This window comes from Eptesicus fuscus, chromosome 13 (assembly GCF_027574615.1).
Source record: "Eptesicus fuscus isolate TK198812 chromosome 13, DD_ASM_mEF_20220401, whole genome shotgun sequence".
NCBI classification, from domain to species: domain Eukaryota; kingdom Metazoa; phylum Chordata; class Mammalia; order Chiroptera; family Vespertilionidae; genus Eptesicus; species Eptesicus fuscus.
Genome location: NC_072485.1, coordinates 81,110,188 through 81,132,722, shown reverse-complemented (window position 1 = coordinate 81,132,722; position 22,535 = coordinate 81,110,188). Strand labels below are relative to the sequence as shown.

The 22,535-nt window shown below is 64.2% G+C and overlaps 1 protein-coding gene across 1 annotated transcript; it reads right to left on the bottom strand.

The window, feature by feature from the left end:
* Positions 1-1,465: 1,465 nt before the first annotated feature.
* On the bottom strand, positions 1,466-22,311 carry SLC22A8 (solute carrier family 22 member 8). The gene is made up of 10 exons (XM_054725433.1): positions 21,976-22,311; positions 8,632-8,735; positions 7,930-8,084; positions 7,268-7,436; positions 5,005-5,128; positions 4,718-4,833; positions 3,569-3,783; positions 2,018-2,126; positions 1,647-1,850; positions 1,466-1,565 (listed from the first exon to the last, which is right to left on the bottom strand). Exons 1-10 carry the CDS (start codon positions 22,309-22,311, stop codon positions 1,466-1,468), a joined length of 1,632 nt encoding a protein of 543 aa, XP_054581408.1.
* Between the last annotated feature and the right edge of the window lie 224 nt (positions 22,312-22,535).

Below are 22,535 nucleotides of genomic sequence, written 5' to 3'. Positions count from 1 at the left end.
GGGGAGGGGTGGGACCCACACGCAGGACAGACAGGCCTGAGGTCAGAGTGGAGGCAGACAGCTGCGGACAGGGGAGGAGACAGTGAGGTCTCTGGAAGGAGGTGTGGCATCCGAGGAGGGTGCAGGGTGCGAGGCGTATGCTTGTTAGGTTTTTGTCACGGCAGGAGAGGCTTGAGTTGAACTGGTGATGGGAGGAGCCAGGAGGGAGGGAGTGGGCGGGGATCTCGGGGGAAGGCTGGATGCAGGGCCCCCAGGGAGGACGGGACTGGTAAGGGACCCGGGAACACGGCAGCAGAGGTGGAAGGGGTCAGCTTTGGCTGAAGTTTTCTCCGTCACATAGGAGACGCAGCTGACTGGTGGGCGTGGGGCTGGGACCTGGACCAGAGACTTGGGGCAGCAGGGCAGGAAGATCTGCCTACAGCTGCTCTGGTTCGTCCCGCCATCTGCTCACAGGCGCTGCGGGGCGTGTGGGTACACACGTGTTATCCCACGCACAGGACTGGCTCCGAGCTGCAGTCCCTGCCCAGACTCATAGGGCGAGGCCCTCACTCTCAATGCGATGGTGATTGGAGGCGGGGCCCTTGGAAGGTCATTAGGCTTAGATGAGGCCCTTAGGGTGGGGCCCTCATGATGAGGTTAGTGCCCTTATAGAAGAGACCCCAGGAAGCATGCCTCCTCTCCCCTCCTCCACGTGAGGATGCAGTCAGAAGGTGGCTGGCTGCAAGCCAGGAAGAGAGCCTGACCGGGAAGGCGCTGCATCTGCCAGCACCTTGATCCTGGACTTCCCAGCCTCCGGAACCGAGAGCGAGAAATGCCTGTGGCTTAAGGGACCCGGTCTGTGGCGAGTTGTTAGAGTAGCTCAAGCAGGCTGATATGTAAGGCTGGGAGCGTGCATGCCTCGGCGTACTGTCACATGTACGCATGTGTTCCCATCAGCCCAGCTCATGTGTACCTGTGTGCCGTGCTTTCATGAACATGCAAGTACAGATGATGGGTGTGCGGCTCACACGTCCATACGTGGCCGCCCCCTTCTCCTTCCCCTTTCTGAGCAGCCGTGTTGTTCATTGGCGTTTATTGAAACCTCCATGAAAGGAGGGGTGGAGGCCAGAAGGGGAGGGAGGCCGTCTTTGTTGGGATGGAGCCAGGGGGCCCAGGGGGCTTCAGGGGAGGGGGCTGGCACAAGGGGGAGAGTGGCAGGGGGCGGGGCTAGGCAGAAGAATGGCAGGGCCTGGGCTTCAGGGAGGGCGAGGGCAAGGCGGGTGGGGAGGCTGGTGGTTGAATCTTTGCCCTGGTCGGGGCTGGGCTGGGAGATGAGGTGGTGGAGATAGTGTCCCCAAGCTCTCGGGAGACTGGTTCTAAGAGCGGGGACCCGCCCAGGCCCCCAAGATGCCGGCGGAGCCCCGAGGCAGGCAGGGGCCTGGCTGGGACTAGTCTCTGGAGGCAGGGAAAGGGGGTTCTGTCGCCCTCAGCTGGGGCGCAGGTCTGGTCCGCAAGGCTGCAGGGGGATCCTCTGGGAGTCTTTTCCCGCTTCCGGCTCCGGCTTGGACTCCTTCGCGGAGGGAGACCTGGGGGAGAGAGTCAGGGGAGGCCCGGGGCCTGGGCCGCTTCCCCAGGGGGAACCCCGCGAGGCCAGGGCAGGGACTGACCATGTCTCCATGTCCTCGATGGTCTCCGGCAGGGGCTGGTTGAGGGTCTCCGGCAGGAAGAGGGAAGCGCCGCCTCCCAGGAGGGCGGAGGCTCCGAAAATGAGATTGGGGACAAAGGGGTGCAGCTCCCCCGTGATTCTCACCAGAGGGGCCGTCATGCTCCCTATTCGAGCCAGCACGTTGCTCATGCCCATGCCCGTCTGCCTGGGGGAGGTCAGAGCCGGGGTGGGTTTCAGAGCCGGGATGGTCTCCGGGATGGAGCTGCGTGTGGGGTTCTGAGAGGACAGCTCGGGGCCCGGGCAGGGGCGGGAGGCGCCACCATCCCACCGACCCCGATCCTTCGGCTGCGCCAGTCGCGGCCCCGCACCTACCGGATGACGGTGGGGTACAGCTCGCTCGTGTAGAGGAAGAGGCAGCTGAAGGAGCTGGACAGGCAGCCCTTCCCGAACACCGCCAGCACCGTCCGCAGGGCCTGCAGGTCTGCAGAGGGGACGGCACGGCGGCCTTGGGCTCAGGAGCGCCTGCCTGCGCTCCTTCCTCCGCACAACTCGTCTCCCTTTTCGCTTTGGCTGCCGGGAAGCTCAGCTCCAAACGGAGAGCCGAGTAACAGCAACTCTGCCATTCCCAGGGCTTTGCGGGTGTGTGTCCTGCTGTGTTTCCGTCTTTCCCTGGCTCCGGTTCCCTATTCTCATTTACACTGAGTGGCCAGATGATGATGATCTCTGAACGCATAATCATCTGGCCACTCAGTCTATATCCTATATAATAAAAGGCTAATATGCAAATTGTCCCCTCGACCAGGCGTTTGACCAGCAGGCAGGCCGGCCAACCGCCCATGTCCCCTCCCCCTGGCCAGGCTGGCCGGACCCCACCCATGCACGAATTCATGCACCGGGCCTCCAATATATATATATATATATATATTGAGTGGCCAGGTTATTATGCGTTCAGAGATCATCATAATCTGGCCACTCAGTGTATATTTTGTTGTACATGTTCTTGTCCTAAAATATCCCAAGTTCCGTTGGGAGGCTATAGGTGCATCGACACAAACATCCGTACAAAACGAAAGCGACTTTTCCAAGGTCATGGTGTGTGTGTGGGGGGGTTGTGGGGTCTTCCATGAGCCCTGGCCTCTGCGGTGTCTCCATCCCAGCGTGTTTCCCCAGCGATGCCCCGCCCTCAGAAAGCCCCGCCCACGGTCCGGACAGCACCGTGCTCTCCCGAGGCAGATCTGGAAGGGACTCTGACATCCTCTAGCCCCGTGGTCGGCAAACCGTGGCTCGCGAGCCACATGCGGCTCTTTGGCCCCTTGAGTGTGGCTCTCCCACAAAACACCACGGCCTGGGCGAGTCTATTTTGAAGAAGTGGCGTTAGAAGAAGTTTAAGTTTAAAAAATTTAGCTCTCAGAAGAAATTTCAATCGTTGCGCTGTTGCTATTTGGCTCTGTTGACCAATGAGTTTGCCGACCACTGCCCTAGCCCAACTGAGTTATTTTCTACTAGGACAGTGGTCGGCAAACTCATTACTCAACAGAGCCAAATATCAACAATACAACGATTGAAATTTCTTTTGAGAGCCGAAAACCGACTTCTGCGCATGGGCCACGAAGTTTCAATCGCACTGTACTTGTGCGCCCGCACGTGGTATTTAGTGGAAGAGCCACACTCAAGGGGCCAAAGAGCCGCATGTGGCTCGCGAGCTGCGGTTTGCCGACCACGGCCCTAGCCCAGCTGAGTTATTTTCTACCAGTAGATGCGAGGCCTGAGCCCAGGGAGCACAGGGACCCACTCAAGGTAACGCAGTGACTGAGAGACGGAAGCAGCAGAACTGGGGTCCCTGCCCCCCGCTTCCCAGCCCGACACACGGGCCTGCAGGAGTCAGCCTGCTTCAGGGGCTCCGGGGAGCCGTCCGCTTCTCACCCGAGGGCACGAAGATGAGAGCCAGGATGGACGCCCCTGCCAGGAGCAGGGCGATGACCTCCGTGGTGTGCCGGCCCAGGTAGCTCATGGAGAGGATGGTGATGAACTTGGCTGGGATGTCCACCCCCCCAAAGATGACCTGGAGGAGGTAGAGGTTGACTCCAAAGTCTTCCACACCCATCGCCAAGCTGTAGTAGGCGAAGCCGGTGGAAAACCTGGGGGCAGGGAGGCGTCGGTCAGCACGGGCCACCGGCTGGGCCTCGCCCACACTGGTCCCCGCGTCGCCAGGATGGTGAATGGTTTCATTTGCGGCCCCACCGCAGCTGATGGGTCGGGGCTGCTCCAATGCCGCGTTGAGATCTCAGATTGTGTCTGAGATCAGTGGGCAAGTGCTGGGATCGACTGGTTATGCCTAGCACGGGCACGGTCTGGGATGTGGTGGCACAGATGCCACGTCACTGACTCCAGGGAAGGTCAGGGCTGGAGGACGCGCGGGGACCACAGGAGGCAGGGGCTGGAGATAGTTTAACCTCCAGAGCAGCGAGGTGAGGCCGAGCTGGGCGCACGGTCAGGTGCCTCCCCTTCCCTTCCCAGAAGTGGGGGGGTTCCTGGACCCATGGAACCCTATTTAGCGATGGCGGGATGGAGGAGGGCTGGAGGGCCAGGGCACAGGGAGGGCTTGGAAGGGGCCGTGGAATGCCCGACAGAAGACTCGGGAGAAACCCAGTGTCTGTCCTCAAGTCCGAAGCCCCGAGGGCCAGCCTCGCTCTGTGGGTCTCAGAGGACAGACACGCGTGTGCGTGCGTGTATGTGTGTGTGTGTGTGTGTGTGTGTGTGTGTGTGTGTGTGAGACCGGGAGGCACAGCATCGGGGGAAGCTGCCCACTGAAGGGTTTGGAGTGTTTGCCCTGAGGGCGGGGTGACCCCAGAGGAAAGCAGTTGCCAATGGCCAGAGCGGGGCGATGGCCAGGCCGGGGCGTGGGGCAGGGGCACAGCGGTTTCTGGGGTGGGGGCTGGGCTGGGCGGCCCAGGGGAGGGGCTCCTCGCGCAGGTGCCCTCGGCTTTGCCCTCCTGGACCTGCCCTGCGGGAGGCCTTGTCCTCACCCTGCGGTGGCAGAGGGGCCGGGGTGGGGGGGGAGGGGCGGGTTACCAGGCGAGGGAGAGACAGAAGGTCACGCGCCGCAGCACGGGCGTCCGGAACAGGTCGGCTACGCTGTAGTTGGCCTTGGCCAAGGAGATCTCCTTCTGCAGGTTGAGTTTGAGCTCCTGGGGCAGCGGGAGGGGAGGGTGCATGAGAGAGCCGCTGGCAGGCAGCGGGGAGAGGGGGGTGCAGGCCGGGCGCCTGGAGAGGAGCTTGCGAGCAGGGGACAGGAGGCAGGAGGCGGGTACAGCCCCAGAGCAGAGCCCAGTGTCCCCCGGCCCCCCCGCCAGCCCTACCTCCACGCTGAGCTTCTCTCCCTCCTCCTTCCTGCCGTTGAAGGCGGCCACCCAGCGGAGGATCTTGAGGGCCTTCAGGGACTTTCCGGACAGCACCATCCAGCGGATGGACTCGGGGACCCACCTGCGGCCGGACAAGAAGCCCCTTGAGAGGCTGGAAGAGGAGGGACAGCGGCCCGAGTGGTAGGAGGCCAGGAACCCGAGCTGCCTTCCGGCACATTCCATGGCATTGACACCTGGCCAAGCTCTGCACCTGGGCTGCCTGTAGCCACACACATCCCCCTCCTCTCCTCCCTCCCAGGGGCCTCCCTCTGCCCCCAGCCGCCGCTGGCCTCCGGGGGTGTCCTCCTCAGCCGGGAGGCTGGGGCGCGAGGCCGGGCAGGGGCCCGGGGAGGCATGGGCCGCTTGCAGCCGCACGGCTGGCGGGTGTGCGTGTCCACCTCCCCACCCTCCTCGGCTGCGTTCCGGTCCCGGGTGAGGGCAGCTTGGACAGGGCGCTAAGGTTGGGGTGTGGTCTAGGCCAGCGGTTGGCAAACTCCTTAGTCAACAGAGCCAAATATCAACAGGACAATGACTGAAATTTCTTCTGAGAGCCAGATTTTTTAAACTTAAACTTCTTCTAACGCCACTTTTTCAAAACAGACTCGCCCAGGCCGTGGTATTTTGTGGAAGAGCCACACTCAAGGGGCCAAAGAGCCGCATGTGGCTCTCGAGCCGCAGTTTGCTGACCACGGGCCTAGGGAATGGGCGGAGGACCCTGGATTCTCCTGCAAAGGACCCACTCTGCTGGGGGGTGAGTGGGGAGGTGGGGATGTGAGCACAGCACGGTCCTGGGATGGGCAGGGGGTACCCTCACCTCCGGGCTGCGCTTCGGGGTGGTTTGCCCTGAGCAGTCCCCGAGGGTCACTGGTGTGGGGGAGGGAGTGACGTTTGGGGAGGTCTGGTCTGAGTGAAGTCACTCCGGCGGTCGCCCCTGCAGGCACCGGGCCCGGCCCAGCGAGGCCCGTGGGGGAGTGGCCCTTGGTCCCCTGGCCTCGGCTGAGGGGGGGCTTCCGGGCCTGCCCTCCCCGCCCGGCCTGTTGGTCTGTGTGGGCCCCGACAGCTCTCTCAGCCCGCTCTCCCCAAGACTGTCCGCGGCCTCCTCCCCTCACCGGCGGGGCCTGACCTCCACCCCCTCTCCCTGAGCGTCACGTCCGCGGTGGCGCCCCGTTAGCGACCTTCCTGCGGGCCAGCCCGGGGACCAAGAACCCTGAGGCTCCGCGTGGGCGAGGCTGGTCCCACGTGGCACCGCCAAGGGGCCGGGCTCCCGGCCGCACCCTGGTGATCCCGCCGTCATTTCAGCTCTTGGCTCCTTCTCCGCTCCCATCCCGGGTGGAGGACATTCCTGGCTCCACCCTGAACCCGCTCACCCCCTCTCTCACCCCAAGATGGCCCACCCCCTCTAGAAGCTTCTGTTTCTCATTTCCAGATGGAGGTCCCATCCCAGCTCTGTATCTTCTTGTGTAACCTTGGGGGATTGCTTCACTTCTTGGAGCCTCGGTTTCCTCATCTGCGAAATGGGAGCAGTGATGCCCGCTTCACACGGAGGTGCGGTGAGGAGCGGAGACAGGCCAGGCCGAAGCCCGGAACAGGGTCTGGCCGGCGGCAAAGGCTCCTCCCAGACGCCGCTCCCCGTCCTGGCTCGCTTACTGCTTCCCGTTCCTTCGCTCCAACTATCTGCTGGGGGCTGTTTCCCGTCTGCGGATGAGCACTTGACCTTTTGGAGACCTCTGACCTAGGCGCCTCGATTTCCTCGGGTTCTAGGGATTTGAGCTTTCCTCCTCTTTATACTTCAAATCCAGAAGTCCCCAAACTGTGTGGATTTTCCCTTCAAAACGCCTCTCAAACTTGTCCCCTGGATCCTCTTGCCCATACAGTGACCTCCCTTCTGTCTCTTGTCCCACCCACTGGCGTCTGTCTGTCTGTCCCCACCCACTGAGGGTCTGTCTGTCCCCACCCGCTGGGGTCTGTCTGTCTGTGGCCTCGGCCCTCCACGGCTGAGGCCTCCCGGCGCTCTGTGTCCCCCGCAGCCTGGCTCCGTCCTGTCCATCTGAAGCGCACAGACACCTGCTCCCTCCTGCGCCGGCCTGTGTGCGGGGACGTCCTCCCCGCAGTGCCCCCCTGGCTGGGACAGGGACAGCCAGAGCTGGCCAGCCTGGTCGGGCAGGGCTTCTGTTCGGCTCAGGGGAGCCTAAGGAGGGGTGAGGGGGAGAGGACCACCTACCAGGACAGCAGGAAGAAGGCGAAGAAGGGAACGGACACGGTCAGCTGCAGCCAGCGCCACTGGGGGATGGCGTAGGCCAGGCCGGGCAGAATGAACTGGCCGGTGGTGTAGAAGTAGCCGATCCCGACCGTCATGATGGCCCGCAGCTGCGTGGACATCCACTCGACAGCTGCAGGAGGAGCCCAAGGACCAGGTTAGGGTCCTTCTGGGCCCTGGGCACCTCCCTGTGAAGGGGCGCCAGCTCCTGCCCCCCCGCTGGCTACTCGATCTGTCTCTGACCCGCAGGGTTCCCTGACCCCATTTTACAGATGCTGCCACTGAGGCTCAAGAAGGTAGGACTCCAGCTGAGGTCTGTCTCTTGACTGCCTCTCCAGTAGCAAGTGACTGCCCTGGTTTTGCCTCAATTTCCTCATCTGTATAATGGGGAGAATACAGTAGTAGCACCTGCGTATGTGTGTAGACGGAATGGGATCAGGTACCTGGCGGGGAGCCAGGCCCAGGGACAGTGCTCGGTACTGGCAGCCGCTGCACAGTGTGGTCACGTTCGGAGGGGGCTCCCGAGGGCCTCTGCCAAGGCCATAGGGGCCCGTGGTCGAGCCAGACCCAGACCCCCCCGGCTCAGCGTCAGGCGGGTGCCCCCCGCCCCCCGCCCTGTGGCTCACTCAGGATCACGGTGCTCAGGGTGACCCCGGCTATGCTGAAGCCGCACAGGAAGCGCAAGACCATGTAGATGGCAAAGGAGCGGCTGAAGGCGGCGCCCGAGCCGCTGGCCGCCAGCAGCAGGTAGCTGCCCGACAGGATGGGCTTCCGGCCAAACCTGCACTCCGAGGAGAGGGGCCGGTTAGCGCGAGCCGGCCAAGACCAGTGGCCGGGCCAGCCCGGAGCCAAGGCCCCCCGCCCCCCAGGGTGCCAGGCCGGGCCTGTAACTCCCTCCCCAGACAGGGCCTGGCTTGTAATTGCTTTTTTATGACCACGTTTGCAAGGAGAGGTTTTGGTTAATGAGTGATCTCCTCCACCTCCAGCTTAGCTGCCTGAGCAGGGTCAAAGGGTCAGCCCATCTCTAAGCAGTCCCCCCCCACCGCCACCGCCACCGCCACCGCCACCGCCACGCGGCCGCTGCCCTGGGTCCGCAGCCCGGGCGGCCTCCCCGCTGGGCCTGTGGAGGTTGGAAGACTCGGGTCGCTAGGGCTTTGGGTCAGAGAGGAGACTGTGGCCCAGAGAAGGACTGGGACTCGCCCAAGGCTGCACAGCAAGGACCGCCCCCCTCCCCCAGCTCTTGGCCTCTTTGGGGGTCCACGGGTGGAGCAGAGGGGCAGGGTCGTCACCAGGGGGTGTGCCCCCCTTGGGAGGCCCCGGTGGCTCACCTGTCAGACAGGCCTCCCAGCACGATGCCCCCGACCAGCGTGCCCGCCATGAACACGGACTGGGCCATCTCCTTCAGCTTGTTGGAGTCGCACACCAAGTCCCACTGCACAAGGGAGAGGAGCAGCCCGCTCAGCCCCGGGGGGCCCGGCGCTCGCTCCCTGCGCCCCCACCGGCCTGGCCTGAGCCAGGTCCCTGCCCCCAGGCACCGTGTCCCCCTCAGGCTCCGAGGTCTGCCTGTGGCTCTCCTGCCGGGCCTGAGGTTTTGTAATGACAACAACCCTCTAGCAAGTGTGGCTGTCAGACGACTTACCAAGTCTGCTCGGCCGTCGCACCCCGGTCTGTCTCCAGCCCCCCCGAGCGTGCCTGCACCCCGTGGCTCCCCGAGGCCAGCTCCTCTGTGGTGCCCTCACCCTCTCCTCCGTGGGGACATCCTCTGTGGATGCACCTCGCTCCGTCCACACCCTCGCTCTCACTCTGCCCTGACCCCTCCTCGTCAGCAGGGCCCAGATCTCCCCGTCTTACCACCTCTTTCCCCCAGGTCCCCTCCACCCCCTCCCCTTGGCCAGGGAGGCCAGAGCTCTCACAGGAGGCGCAGGACTTGCTATCCCGCCACCTCCCGCCTCTTCCCCATCCTGCCTCTCCCAGCCCTGGCACCCCCTCTGCGAAGCTGTGCTCCCCAAGCACCCACGGTCTTCCCCACCACATCCAGGGAACCCTGGCTGGTCTGCGTAGCCCCTCACCCTGCCGACCCCTCTCTCCACCTCCTGCTCTGTGGGCTCCTTGCCCTCCACCCGTGTTTCCCCACGCCGGCGGCTCTTTCTGTCCCCTTTGCCCAGGAAATGCCACGGCTCCTCCGGCTTCAGTGGCTGTTTCATGGTGAAGACTCCGAACCCGTCGCTCCAGCCCGACCTTCCTTCTGGCCTCGGGACCGGGAGGTTCGCGGCCGCCGTGACCCCGCCCCCGGATGATGGCCGTCCCGTGGCATCTCGGTGTCTGTTTGTGGCCCCAGCCTGGAGGCCTTGGCGTCGGCGGCCTCCTCACCTCCCCCCTCACCGTCTCCACCACCTCTCGGCCCTTGGCCCTCGGTGTCTAACTTGTTAGTGTTTCTTGAGTCTGGATTCTTCTATGGCCACCACAGCGGTCACGGAGTGCAGGCCTCGCCCTGCCCTGGGGTTAGAGCACGAGCCAACGCGTACGAGGGTTTGCCACGCACCCGGCGCTTTCCAGGCCCTCACGCCTCAGTCCGCACGACAACTTCTGATGGTGCGCTGTCACCCCAATTTGCAGACGAGGAAACTGAGGCCCAGAGCGGATCACTGCAATGCCTCCTGCCTCCTGCCCGCCTCCCGGCCTCGGATCTCAGCCCCTCCCAGCCATCCTGTCCCCAGTGACCCCAGCCGCTTTCTACGAGGCCCTCACATCCGGTTCCGGTCTCGCCCAAGCACTCACGGGCTTCCACTGGTCCCTCCGGGTTCGGCGGACGCTCTGTGAGCACAGACTGATACAGCCTCACGGCCTGGCCCCTGCCGCCCCGCCTGCCTAATCTCCCCCTAATCCCCAGCACGCACCCTTTGTCCATTACGTGTGTAATGAAGTGGAGAGTCTGATTCACTAGAAATGCCTCACCAGAATGTTCTGGAAGCGAAACAGTGCAGGGGCAGCACCCCACCTTCCTCTGGTGGAAGTCAGGAAAGAGGGGGCCACGGGGATGAGCCTGCAGGTCCTCCTCTGCCTCAGGGGGGCCCAGCGGGGCCAGCGGACCCACTGGGCGCTGCATGCTGTGTGCATGGGGTGGGGAGGGACCAGGGGGCAGGAGGGAGCAAGGGGGTGCGGGAAAAGCACACAGGAGCGTCTAGGGCAGTGGTTCTCAACCTTCCTAACGCCGCGACCCTTTAATCCAGTTCCTCATGTGGTGGTGACCCCCAACCATAACGTTATTTTCGTTGCTACTTCCTAACTGTAATTTTGCTACTGTTAATGAATCGTAATGTAAATATCTGTGTCGCGACCCACAGGTTGAGAACCGCTGCTGTAGAGCCTAAGACCCTCGGAAAACACAGATATTTACCTTACGATTCATTAACAGTAGCAAACTTACAGTTATGAAGTAGCAACGAAAATAATGTTATGGTTGGGGGTCACCACCACATGAGGAACTGGATTAAAGGGTCGCGGCATTAGGAGGGTTGAGAACCGCTGGTCTAGAGAGACTTCCGGTTCTTTGTGGCATGCTGTGTAAAGCGGGCTTACTCCCTTCCTGGCGGTGGGGATGGTGATGACCAGAGCAACTGGGGGAGGCGTGTGTGGAAGGTGGTAGAGCTGCTGTCACGCCGGGTCCTTGGATGACCTCATGGAGCGGAGTCGCCCATTAGCCTGAAATGCTCGTCCGAGAACTGCTGCATGAGAAAGAGAAACACTTCTCTATCTTCTGAGCCGCTGAGTGATTATTCTGTTATAGCAACCCAGCCTCCCCTGCTACACCCCGCACGATGGAAATTCGCAAATGGAAATTTGATCTCCCCGTCCCCCACCCCCGGCCTCCATGCTATTTAGTGCTTTAAGAGAGAGGGTCATTGCCAGACATGCTTGGGTTAGTTCAGTGGTCGGCAAACTCATTAGTCCACAGAGCCAAGTATCAACAGTACGACGATTGAAATTTCTTTGGAGAGCTAAATTTTTTAAACTTAAACTTCTTCTAACGCCACTTCTTCAAAATAGACTCGCCCAGGCCATGGTATTTTGTGGAAGAGCCACACTCAAGGGGCCAAAGAGCCGCATGTGGTTCGCGAGTCCCAGTTTGCTGACCACGGGGTTAGTTTAAGGCCGTTGCCCTGCTCCACGGTCAGAGACCAGATCTGCGGGGTCTTGCTTTCGGCCGTGGCCCTGGTGGTGATGGAGGCTTTAGAATACCTGCTGCAAGCCAGCTTCCGCCATGAAACTGGCAAGTCCTGGTTGGGCTTGGAGTCACATTCAAACCATGCCACCGCCCTCCTCGTCCCTCAGAGTCTGCTCCCTTCGCTACCCTCATCCCTCTCTGCTCTCCCTTCTACCGTCTCCCCTGTTCTCTGCTCCGGGCGCCCTGGTTCCTCCCTGTCCCTTAACCGGGCACCCAGAGCCTTGGCTCATGGTATTCTCTTGGCCTGGAATGTTCTTCCCCCAGGGAGCCCCTGGCCTGCTCCTTCCCCTCCTTTACATCTGCTCAAATGCTGCCTGCTCCCCGAGAACGTCCTTGGCCGCCACGCTTAAGGTGGTAGCTGATCCCGCAGTGACACCTCACCCGCTGTACTTCCCCTAAAGCACTTATACCACCGGGCACACTGCGTGTTTTCCCATTTCTGTTTGTTTCTCTCCCAAGAAGGTTACCCGCTGAGGCGAGGCGTTGGGTCAGCCTGGTTCCCTGTGTTCCTCCTGTTGCCAGGACAGTGCCCAGCGCCCAGGAGTCTCTCCGTCGATACTCGTGGGACGGAGTGGCCATCCCGCAGAAAGAACGGGGTGGAGGCCCTCAGCGATGCAGAGGCGGCTGCTGTCTCCGTGAGAGGTCCGCGGGCCCACACTCCGAAGGCCAGGGGGAGGGCTGCCCCGCGCCCCCTGAATGCGTGCATGCCAGGACGGGGGGGTTCCGGGCTGCGAGTATCAAACCACCCCCACGGGTTCGCAAGACGGCCCGGTGTCCCTTCACAATCAACCGGAAAATGCCTCCGGGGAACGGTCTGCGGGGACCGGTGGAGGGCGGTCCGGGAGCTCAGAAGGAGGAGTCCCTCGTGGTTAAACATTGAAAGGGTCTTGGCCTCCCAGCACCCCGAGTCGCTTTAAGGAAGATGTCACGCCTAACGCAGCTCCTCAGAGCTGATGGGAACCACGTGGCCGTGGCGCCCTGCAGACCAGCACCACGCCGTGGGGCTCAGGTCTGGGTGGGCAAGTGGGACGGGCTGGATTGTGTGCCCCCAAAAGACAGGCCGAGGCCCTCACTCCCGGCACCTCGGAATGTGGGGTGTCTGAAAATGGGGCTGTTGCTGATGCAATCAGTGCGGGTGAGGTCACGCCGGGGTCGGGATGGGCCCTCGATCTAATCTGACGGGTGTTCTTGTAAGGAGAGGAGAGGCCGGCACCCAGGAGAACACCACGTGGCAGCGAGGCAGAGGCTGGGCGACGGGTCCGTGGGCCAAGGATGCCAAGGTTCACAAACAGCCACAGGCACGGGGAGAGGAAAGGAGGGGTTCGTCCCCAGAGCCTGTGGCCGAGCATGCCCACACCGTGACTTTGGCTCTGGCCTCCGCTGCTGTAAGGCCCCCCCCCACCCGCCCCTATTGTGGTGCTTTGCCACAGGAGCCCCGGGAAACACACACACTGAGTGACTCCTGTGTGTCTGACGGCCCTGCTGGCCTGGCAGGTGGTGACGGGAGGGTTGGGGATAGAAGAGTGTGGCCATGAGGAACCCGATACGGCGAGAACAGAGAGACGGTGAAAGGCGTCCTTGAGGGTTGGGGGTAGGGAACGACAGATATTTAGAGAGATCTGGGCTTGCTCTCTGTGGGGTTAGCTGGGTAAAGCTCTTCAGGAGGCCTGGTAACAAAACCCAAAGCTGGCCCTGGCTGTGGGGCTCAATTGTTGGGCGCTGTCCTGCACCGAAGGATCACGGGTTCGATTTGATTCCCGGTGAGGGCACATGCTTGGGGTTGTGGGCTTGATCCCCAGTAGGGGGCGTGCAGGAGGCAGCCAATCAATGTTTCGCTCTCACATCGATGTTCTTCTCTCTCTCCCTCTCCCTTCTCTCTCTCTCTAAAAACACACACACACACACACACACACACACACACACACACACTGAGTGGCCAGATTATTATGATCTCTGAATGCATAATAATTTGGCCACTCAGTGTATATCCTATATAATAAAAGACTAATATGCAAATTGTCCCCTCCACCAGGAGTTTGACCAGCAGGCAGGCGGGCCAACCGTCCATGTCCCCTCCCCCTGGCCAGGCTGGCCGGACCTCACCCATACACTCAGTGTGTATGTGTGTGTGTGTGTTTTTATATATATTCATGCACCAGGCCTCTAATCTATATCTATCTATCTATCTATCTATCTATCTATATCTATCTATCTATCTATCTATCTATCTATCTATCTATCTATCTATCTATCCATCTCTATCTACACACACTGAGTGGCCAGGTTATTTTTCGTTCAGAGATCATAATAATCTGGCCACTCAGTGTGTATATAAATATATGTATTTTAAAAAACACCCTAGAGCTGAAGGCTCCGCTCTCTCCAGGTGTCGATGGTGTGGTTTATGTTCCCGTTGGCTCCGGGTTCGGGCTGTGGTCCTAATCAGGTTACACGAGTGACTGTGCAAGCGTCCCACTGCCATCTTCCCTTTGCCGTTGCCACCATTCCCTTCCTCCAGCACCGCTGCCAGTCCTCCTAAACCCATGCCAAGGCCATCCTTTCCGAGTGCCGGGAACATCTTTCCTGGGCGCCTGGCAAGGGCAGGTGGCCAGCAAATATCTGTGAAATGGGTAAGTGGCTGAGAAGCATGGCCAGACGCTCACGGCCACTCCCCGTTTCTTCTCCCACAGCCAGCATCCTCTCTTACCCCATTCCAGCTGCTCGTTTACCTCTCTCTCTCCCTCTCTCTCACCTCACTGTGGGCAGAGATGTCTCCTGACTCTGTCTCCCTCACAGCTAACAGCATAGTCAGTCCCCCGTCCATGATAATGTTTGTTCAATGAATAATGGATGAATGAACAGGGCTGGGGTGAAAAATCCTCATATTTCACTGGTGAGGCCCAGAGGGGAAAGAGAACAACTCGCTGGTGGCACGGAGCTTCCGGGGGCTTCCATCTCGCCCTTGGCGTGGCCTGGGCTGACCTCCGCCCCCTCAAGTTTGGCAACCCCACATAGACGTCTAGCTCCCCGGGTCCGAGCCCCGCGTTCCTGGCCTCGCTTTCCTTTCTGGGAGTGTTTACTGAGCCCCTAGGAGGCTGGTTCTGGGAGGGGAGGAGGGGACGCCCACCCACATCTCCCCGGGCGGGAGAGCTGATGCCCCGGGCGGCGGCGGTAGCGGGGAAGCAGAGGGTCTGCGGTGCTTGGGAGCAAGCGTGGCCAATGGCGCTGTCCTAACCCGAAGAAGCAGGTACGCGCGTGATGATCCCCATTTCACAGGCAAAGAAACGGAGGCCCAGAGAGCACGTAACCTGCTAAACACAGTTCAGTTCATTTCGAGGCAGAGACTCAGACTCAGGTCTGCGGGACCCCACTAATGCTCCTGACCCCGCTTCCCGAGGCCTCCCCTCGCGGATTGGAAACAACATAAGGAATCGAACGCACCCAGCACCTGGCAAAGGGTCGGCGCCCAGGACACGGCGGCTGTTTGGTTATTGTTGCCACAGGCGCGGCAAGGCCTGTGCTCACAGGGACGGGCGAGCGGGAGAAAGGGCCTGGCCTCGGACTCGGGGTCCCCGTCCCTCCTCCGGTGAAAGTCTGACTTCACCTTCTGGGCCTGAGCCCCGGGTGGAAGGGGGACGATGCTCTCAGGGCCTGACTCACAGGCTCATGAAAGAGCGCACAGCACCGGCCCAGGGCCCTGCGCACAGTGGGTGCTCACGGAGGGAGCCCTGACCTTGGAGGGCCCAGAGGACAGCCCAGGCCCCTCCTGCTCACACGACGGGGGCTCTTTATAGTAAGTGGTGGCTGTGCCCGGGGTCAGGCTGGGCCAGAAACATGGCTGAGGTGGGCCCCTCGGCCCTTACCCAGGAGTCAGATGGGAGACGGGGAGGGAGGGGCACCCGGGCCAGGACTGAGGTGAGCAAGGGGGAGGTGAGCTGGGTAGAGCTGGCGCCGGAGAGGGACAGGTGGTCTGGGAGGGGGGCAGCCTCCCCAGGTGGAGACCTGCTTCCCGGAGGGTCCACTGGGCAGGCTCTCTGCTTCTCCAGCAGCTGATTGGGGCCTCCAAGGACCTGTGTGTGTGAGGGGGTGGGGGGGTGGGGGGGTGAGGGAGGGACAGGATTCTTGTGTCCCTGGAGACAGGAAGGAAGGCTCAAGCCCAGAGAGGAATCATTCGCAGGGGATTTGGAGGGATGGGCTGGCTCACGCAAGATCCACGGGGTTGGGTTCAGGGCGCCCAGATCCAGCTGGGCACCCACAGGGCCAAGGTCCAGGGGGTGGGGGCTGTGGGCCATGGCTCCTCTCCAGGGAATCAGCACCCACAGGGAGCCCTGCTGAGACGGGAAGTGGGCTGGCACGGGCGTGAACAGACGCTGATGGGGCACAAGACCTGCACCCTCTGCTCTTGGCCAGGCCCCCGCACCCGGGGTGAGCCGCCTCTGCAGTCAGCAAGGCCCCGCGTCTCCCGCCCGCTGGGCTCGGCTCCGAGGGGGCCTGGCCTTCACTCACAATCCCTGCTTCCCACTGAAAAGAAAGTTGTTTCCTCTTAGCGTCTTAGCTCCTTCTGAAAAATTCCAGCCTCAGCCTCCGCTGAACCCAGAGAAAGGAATGCAGGGTCACCTCGCCAGGGGCGCTCAGGGGACTTAGGGGGGTGGAGGGGGCCCAGGCGCTGTGCTCACTCAGACCTGCAGCACAGCCCTCCCCCAGCCCCCTGCCCACCCCCCCCCGGGCCCCTCGCCCTCACTGTCCCATTCTACAGACGGGGGCCCCAGCGGGGAGGGGAGGTTGGAGCTGGGACCCGCGCTCAGGCCTGTGCTGTTTCCAGGCGAGGGGGCCAGATGGGGCTGCAGAGTGAGGCTGGGAAGAGCTGTGGCAGCTGAATTCTCCTTTGGGGGGGCCCTAGCCCTCTGGGGACACTTCTAGGCCATCTCTATCAACAACAGTGACAGCCTAACAGCGACAGAAAGGGGACCATCACCAGCGCTCTGGGGGTGCCGGCCCCGTGCTCCTGCTGTCTCGCGGGACCTTCCACACGCACCCCTGCCCTCTGCCCCATGTCCCGGGCGGAAGCGAGATTCTGGGGTGCCACCGCCCTAGAAAAAGGCAGGTCAGGGTGTGAACTCTGCCGCTTGGCCTGGCTTCCCCACCCCCACCGTCCAGCTGGGGACGGCCCCTCGCCTCCGCTCACTAGGGTCCCCAGGATGAGGGGCTGCAGATGCTGGCTGCCTCAGTACCCCCCCCACCCCCCTGGGCCTCCTGGAGGCCCGCCGGGTGGGGCCCCGCCACTGCTCTGCCTCTGCCGCGGGGCACCCACCCCCACTCCGCCCGGCCCGCAGCGGGAGCCCGGATCTGCCCAGACTGAGCCGCGCAGGGAGCACCCGAGGGGCCGTCCTTCCGAGCTGGTGTGGGCGTGCGGCTGGGTCCGGCCACTGCGGCCTCCATGGCTGGGCTGGGCGCGCCCTCAGGGGGCCGGCCTGACGCAGCCGCCCCGAGCCGTGCAGGACCCTGAGTCCCCGCGACCCCGCGATTCCCGGGATCAGATTCTCTGGGCCCCAACCCGCCGGCGGGGTGTGAACTGAGCCCGGATCTGCAGCCTCTGCTCTCGCCAGGCTCTCTGGAGCCCACCGTGGGTCGTGGGGGGAGGCCCCTTCCCAGCGCCCCTCCCGTCCGGCTCTGAGGGGGCACGCCCTCCATTCAGTCTAACTGAGCCCTTGCTGTGCCCCCAGCCCCCCTCTCCGCCTGCAGGTGTCCCCGCAGCGAGGGGAGAGGCAGACCCCCTCCTCCCACCCCCCTCGGGCCCTGCCGTTTGACCACGCGGCTTCCCCCTGCGCCCACGGCTCTGCCTCCGCCTCAGCCCGCCCCCCCCACCTCCCTCCTCCCGCACTGCTGCTGACTCCCTCCGGCAGCCCCTGGGGCCCCCCGGGCTGGGCTGGGGGCTGCCCCTCCTCTGGCCCCAGAGCACTCAGAGTTCACAAGGCTCCTGCCATCCACGCCACAAGCATTCACTCCACGGAGCCTCCTCCGCGCCGGGCGCCGCTCCAGCCGCGGGGACAGCAAAGCAGCCGACCAGCCCTCCCGTGCACCCCTGTCCCCCGGCAGGAATCCTGGAGGGCTGCTCAGCAGAGGTGGGCTCCTGGGCGGCAGGGAGGGCTCAGGTCTGACCGTGTCTACCTCGCGCACGTGGCCCTCTGTGGGATACGGGGCCCACTTCAGGCACCGTGCTGGGTGCTGGGGAGCAAAAGTGCATCCGCCCGGGCGGAGATGCCATCTGGGGGATGCGAGAGTCAGAGCACAGGCTCCGGGGTCAGGGGGCGCGACCTCGCACAGCTCCTTGCCCTCTGGGCTTCCATTTCCCCATCTGAGAAATGGGCTTGTGATACGAACTACCTGCGGGCCTGTCAGGAAGGCGGAGCGTGTTGACAGCTACAGAGCAGAGACCAGGGCTGGCGCAGCCAAGGCTTCCCGCAGCACTGAGTGTTCACGGAACACCTGAATTCAGCCCCCGCCCCGCCAGGTCCTCACGGGTGGAGTCCTGAGCCAGAGTCCCCGCGCCGGTGAATGGGGAGCCTGATAGCACTTCCCTGGCGGAGATGCGTCTCCTGAGGTCCCGGGAGCCCACACGCGGAGCGGGCCCGGCTCAGGCCTGGCGCCGGGAAAGATGGAAACACAGTCCCTCTCGTGAAGCAAAAGCAAGACCCTGCCCTGGAGGAGAAGGAAGCAGTGACCTCGGCTCTTGGCTCAGATGCCACCTCCTCCAGGAAGCCCCCCGACATTCTGGGCTCCCCCCGCCCTCCCCCCACCCCGCTCTGAACTGCTGGAGACACGTGGCCCCGTGCCTCCCATGGGCCGTGGCTTTACATTCCAGCTCCCGAAGCTGACGGGCTGTGGCACAGACCTGCACCTCCCTTCTCGAGTCTAGTTTGATCTGTAAAGGAGATCAGATCACCTCCAGGGGATCAAACTGGGAGACGATGTCTGTCTGGCGGGGTGTACATCCTCGCCGCGGTCTCCGCCCGGCCTGCCGCCGATGGAGTCTGATTTAGCTCTAACCCCCGGGGACTGGACGGCAGGCGGGAGGGTCACTGACGGGTGAAGGCAGGAACGAACGGGGGCCCAGGCGTTCCTCGGAGCGGAGGAGGCGTTTTCCCCGTCTGCTCAGACCTTTCCACCCTCCGCTCTGTCCACTCCCTCCCCCGCCCCCTCCCGCCTCGGGCCTTTGCACAAACAAGACAGAATTTCCTTCTCTCCCTCCCTCCTGCCTCCAGTGCCCCCTCCTCCCCGCAGCCAGCCCAGGGGCAGGCCCGGGCCTGAGGTCGCAGCCCAAAGTCCTCGGAAGCGCGTTTCTGTGGGGGGTGCCTTCAGCAGTTGCTGTGACCCCACTCGGCGTGGGTCCCGTGGGAACAAGGACGGGCGTTTGGCACCCCCCAGGGCGGGCTGCTGGCCGAGGAAACCCGCACGGAGTGTGGGGAGACCAGCTCCTGGTTGATAAGATTTGTACCGGCTTCCTCTCTGCCCACCCAGCGCCTGCTCTCCGGCCCGCGTGCCCGGGATGTGGGGTCCTGCTCTCCTGCCCGGGATGTGGGGTCCTGCTCTCCGGCCCGGGATGTGGGGTCCTGCTCTCCTGCCCGGGATGTGGGGTCCTGCTCTCCGGCCCGCGTGCCCGGGATGTGGGGTCCTGCTCTCCTGCCCGGGATGTGGGGTCCTGCTCTCCGGCCCGGGATGTGTGGTCCTGCTCTCCGGCCCGCGTGCCCGGGATGTGGGGTCCTGCTCTCCTGCCCGGGATGTGGGGTCCTGCTCTCCTGCCCGAGTGCCCGGGATGTGGGGTCCTGCTCTCCGGCCCGAGTGCCCGGGATGTGGGGTCCTGCTCTCCCGCCCGGGATGTGGGGTCCTGCTCTCCCGCCCGGGATGTGGGGTCCTGCTCTCCCGCCCGGGATGTGGGGTCCTGCTCTCCTGCCCGAGTGCCCGGGATGTGGGGTCCTGCTCTCCCGCCCGGGATGTGGGGTCCTGCTCTCCCGCCCGGGATGTGGGGTCCTGCTCTCCTGCCCCAAGTGCCCGGGATGTGGGGTCCTGCTCTCCGGCCCGAGTGCCCGGGATGTGGGGTCCTGCTCTCCCGCCCGGGATGTGGGGTCCTGCTCTCCTGCCCCAAGTGCCCGGGATGTGGGGTCCTGCTCTCCGGCCCGAGTGCCCGGGATGTGGGGTCCTGCTCTCCCGCCCGGGATGTGGGGTCCTGCTCTCCTGCCCCAAGTGCCCGGGATGTGGGGTCCTGCTCTCCGGCCCGAGTGCCCGGGATGTGGGGTCCTGCTCTCCTGCCCGGGATGTGGGGTCCTGCTCTCCTGCCCGGGATGTGGGGTCCTGCTCTCCTGCCCGGGATGTGGGGTCCTGCTCTCCGGCCCGAGTGCCCGGGATGTGGGGTCCTGCTCTCCGGCCCGAGTGCCCGGGATGTGGGGTCCTGCTCTCCGGCCCGGGATGTGGGGTCCTGCTCTCCGGCCCGCGTGCCCGGGATGTGGGGTCCTGCTCTCCGGCCCGAGTGCCCGGGATGTGGGGTCCTGCTCTCCCGCCCGGGATGTGGGGTCCTGCTCTCCTGCCCGGGATGTGGGGTCCTGCTCTCCTGCCCCAAGTGCCCGGGATGTGGGGTCCTGCTCTCCAGCCCGAGTGCCCGGGATGTGGGGTCCTGCTCTCCCGCCCGGGATGTGGGGTCCTGCTCTCCTGCCCCAAGTGCCCGGGATGTGGGGTCCTGCTCTCCGGCCCGAGTGCCCGGGATGTGGGGTCCTGCTCTCCCGCCCGGGATGTGGGGTCCTGCTCTCCCGCCCGGGATGTGGGGTCCTGCTCTCCTGTCCGGGATGTGGGGTCCTGCTCTCCGGCCCGAGTGCCCGGGATGTGGGGTCCTGCTCTCCCGCCCGGGATGTGGGGTCCTGCTCTCCCGCCCGGGATGTGGGGTCCTGCTCTCCCGCCCGGGATGTGGGGTCCTGCTCTCCTGCCCGAGTGCCCGGGATGTGGGGTCCTGCTCTCCCGCCCGGGATGTGGGGTCCTGCTCTCCTGCCCGAGTGCCCGGGATGTGGGGTCCTGCTCTCTGGCCCGGGATGTGGGGTCCTGCTCTCCCGCCCGGGATGTGGGGTCCTGCTCTCCAGCCCGCGTGCCCGGGATGTGGGGTCCTGCTCTCTGGCCCGAGTGCCCGGGATGTGGGGTCCTGCTCTCCTGCCCGGGATGTGGGGTCCTGCTCTCCGGCCCGGGATGTGGGGTCCTGCTCTCCGGCCCGAGTGCCCGGGGATGTGGGGTCCTGCTCTCCTGCTCTCCTGCCCGGGAAGTGGGGTCCTGCTCTCCTGCCCGGGAAGTGGGGTCCTGCTCTCCTGCCCGGGATGTGGGGTCCTGCTCTCCTGCCCCAAGTGCCCGGGATGTGGGGTCCTGCTCTCCTGCCCCAAGTGCCCGGGATGTGGGGTCCTGCTCTCCTGCCCCAAGTGCCCGGGATGTGGGGACCTGCTCTCCTGCCCGGGATGTGGGGTCCTGCTCTCCTGCCCGGGAAGTGGGGTCCTGCTCTCCTGTCCGGGAAGTGGGGTCCTGCTCTCCTGCCCGGGATGTGGGGTCCTGCTCTCCGGCCCGGGATGTGGGGTCCTGCTCTCCTGCCCGGGATGTGGGGTCCTGCTCTCCGGCCCGGGATGTGGGGTCCTGCTCTCCTGCCCGGGATGTGGGGTCCTGCTCTCCTGCCCCAAGTGCCCGGGATGTGGGGTCCTGCTCTCCTGCCCGGGATGTGGGGTCCTGCTCTCCTGCCCCAAGTGCCCGGGATGTGGGGTCCTGCTCTCCTGCCCGGGATGTGGGGTCCTGCTCTCCTGCCCGGGATGTGGGGTCCTGCTCTCCGGCCCCAAGTGCCCGGGATGTGGGGTCCTGCTCTCCTGCCCGGGATGTGGGGTCCTGCTCTCCTGCCCCAAGTGCCCGGGATGTGGGGTCCTGCTCTCCTGCCCGGGATGTGGGGTCCTGCTCTCCTGCCCGGGATGTGGGGTCCTGCCCTCCTGCCCCAAGTGCCCGGGATGTGGGGTCCTGCTCTCCTGCCCGGGATGTGGGGTCCTGCTCTCCTGCCCCAAGTGCCCGGGATGTGGGGTCCTGCTCTCCTGCCCGGGATGTGGGGTCCTGCTCTCCTGCCCGGGATGTGGGGTCCTGCTCTCCGGCCCGGGATGTGGGGTCCTGCTCTCCGGCCCGAGTGCCCGGGATGTGGGGTCCTGTTCTCCTGCCCGAGTGCCCGGGATGTGGGGTCCTGCTCTCCGGCCCGGGATGTGGGGTCCTGCTCTCCGGCCCGGGATGTGGGGTCCTGCTCTCCTGCCCGGGATGTGGGGTCCTGCTCTCCTGCCCGGGATGTGGGGTCCTGCTCTCCTGCCCGGGATGTGGGGTCCTGCTCTCCGGCCCGGGATGTGGGGTCCTGCTCTAAGCCACGCAGAGGGCGGCCCCGGGGCGGGCGTACCTCAGTCACGATGGAGTCCCCGGTGCTGCTGTTGTAGGCCCAGCCGTCCAGGCACGGCTCGGTGGCGCCCCGGGTGCCGTTGGGCAGGCTGGCGTTGGGGGGGGACACGAACCGGAGGCACGGCTGAGGCTTGCCGTTGGGGCCCAGGGGGAGCAGCCAGGGCCCCGCGGAGGCGTTGGGGGGCGGGCGGCAGTGGTGGGCGGGCGTGGCGGCCGTGAAGATCTGCAGCAGGTTGTGGTTGGCCATGCCGAGGATGGGGAGGCCCAGCAGGACCAGGATGAGGAACTGGAAGGGGCCCCTGCTGTTCACGCTGTCCACGAGCTGGGAGAAGGTCATGGCGCCGGGAAGACGAGCCGGAGCTGTGGGCGGGCGGGGGCCGGAGAGGGACGTGCAGGCGGTGACGTGGGGGCCTGGGGGTGGGGGTGGGGGGCAAGTGGGGGGTGTGCCCGGTGTATGTGTGTGTGCAGATATGTGTCAATGCATGGGATGTGGGGCTCAGCTGTGTGCACCCACAGACGTACGCGTGGCTGTGCCAATTGCATGTATACATGTGGGGTCAC

Coding starts and splice junctions, on each gene's coding strand:
- SLC22A8 (XM_054725433.1), bottom strand. CDS start 22,311: ATGACCTTCTCCCAGCTCGTGGACAGCGTGAACAGCAGGGGCCCCTTC. Junction 8,736..21,975: donor GGGACTCCATCGTGACTGAG/GTACGCCCGCCC, acceptor TCCCTTGTGCAG/TGGGACTTGGTGTGCGACTC. Junction 5,129..7,267: donor GCCTTCTTCCTGCTGTCCTG/GTAGGTGGTCCT, acceptor GTCCGGCCGCAG/GTGGGTCCCCGAGTCCATCC.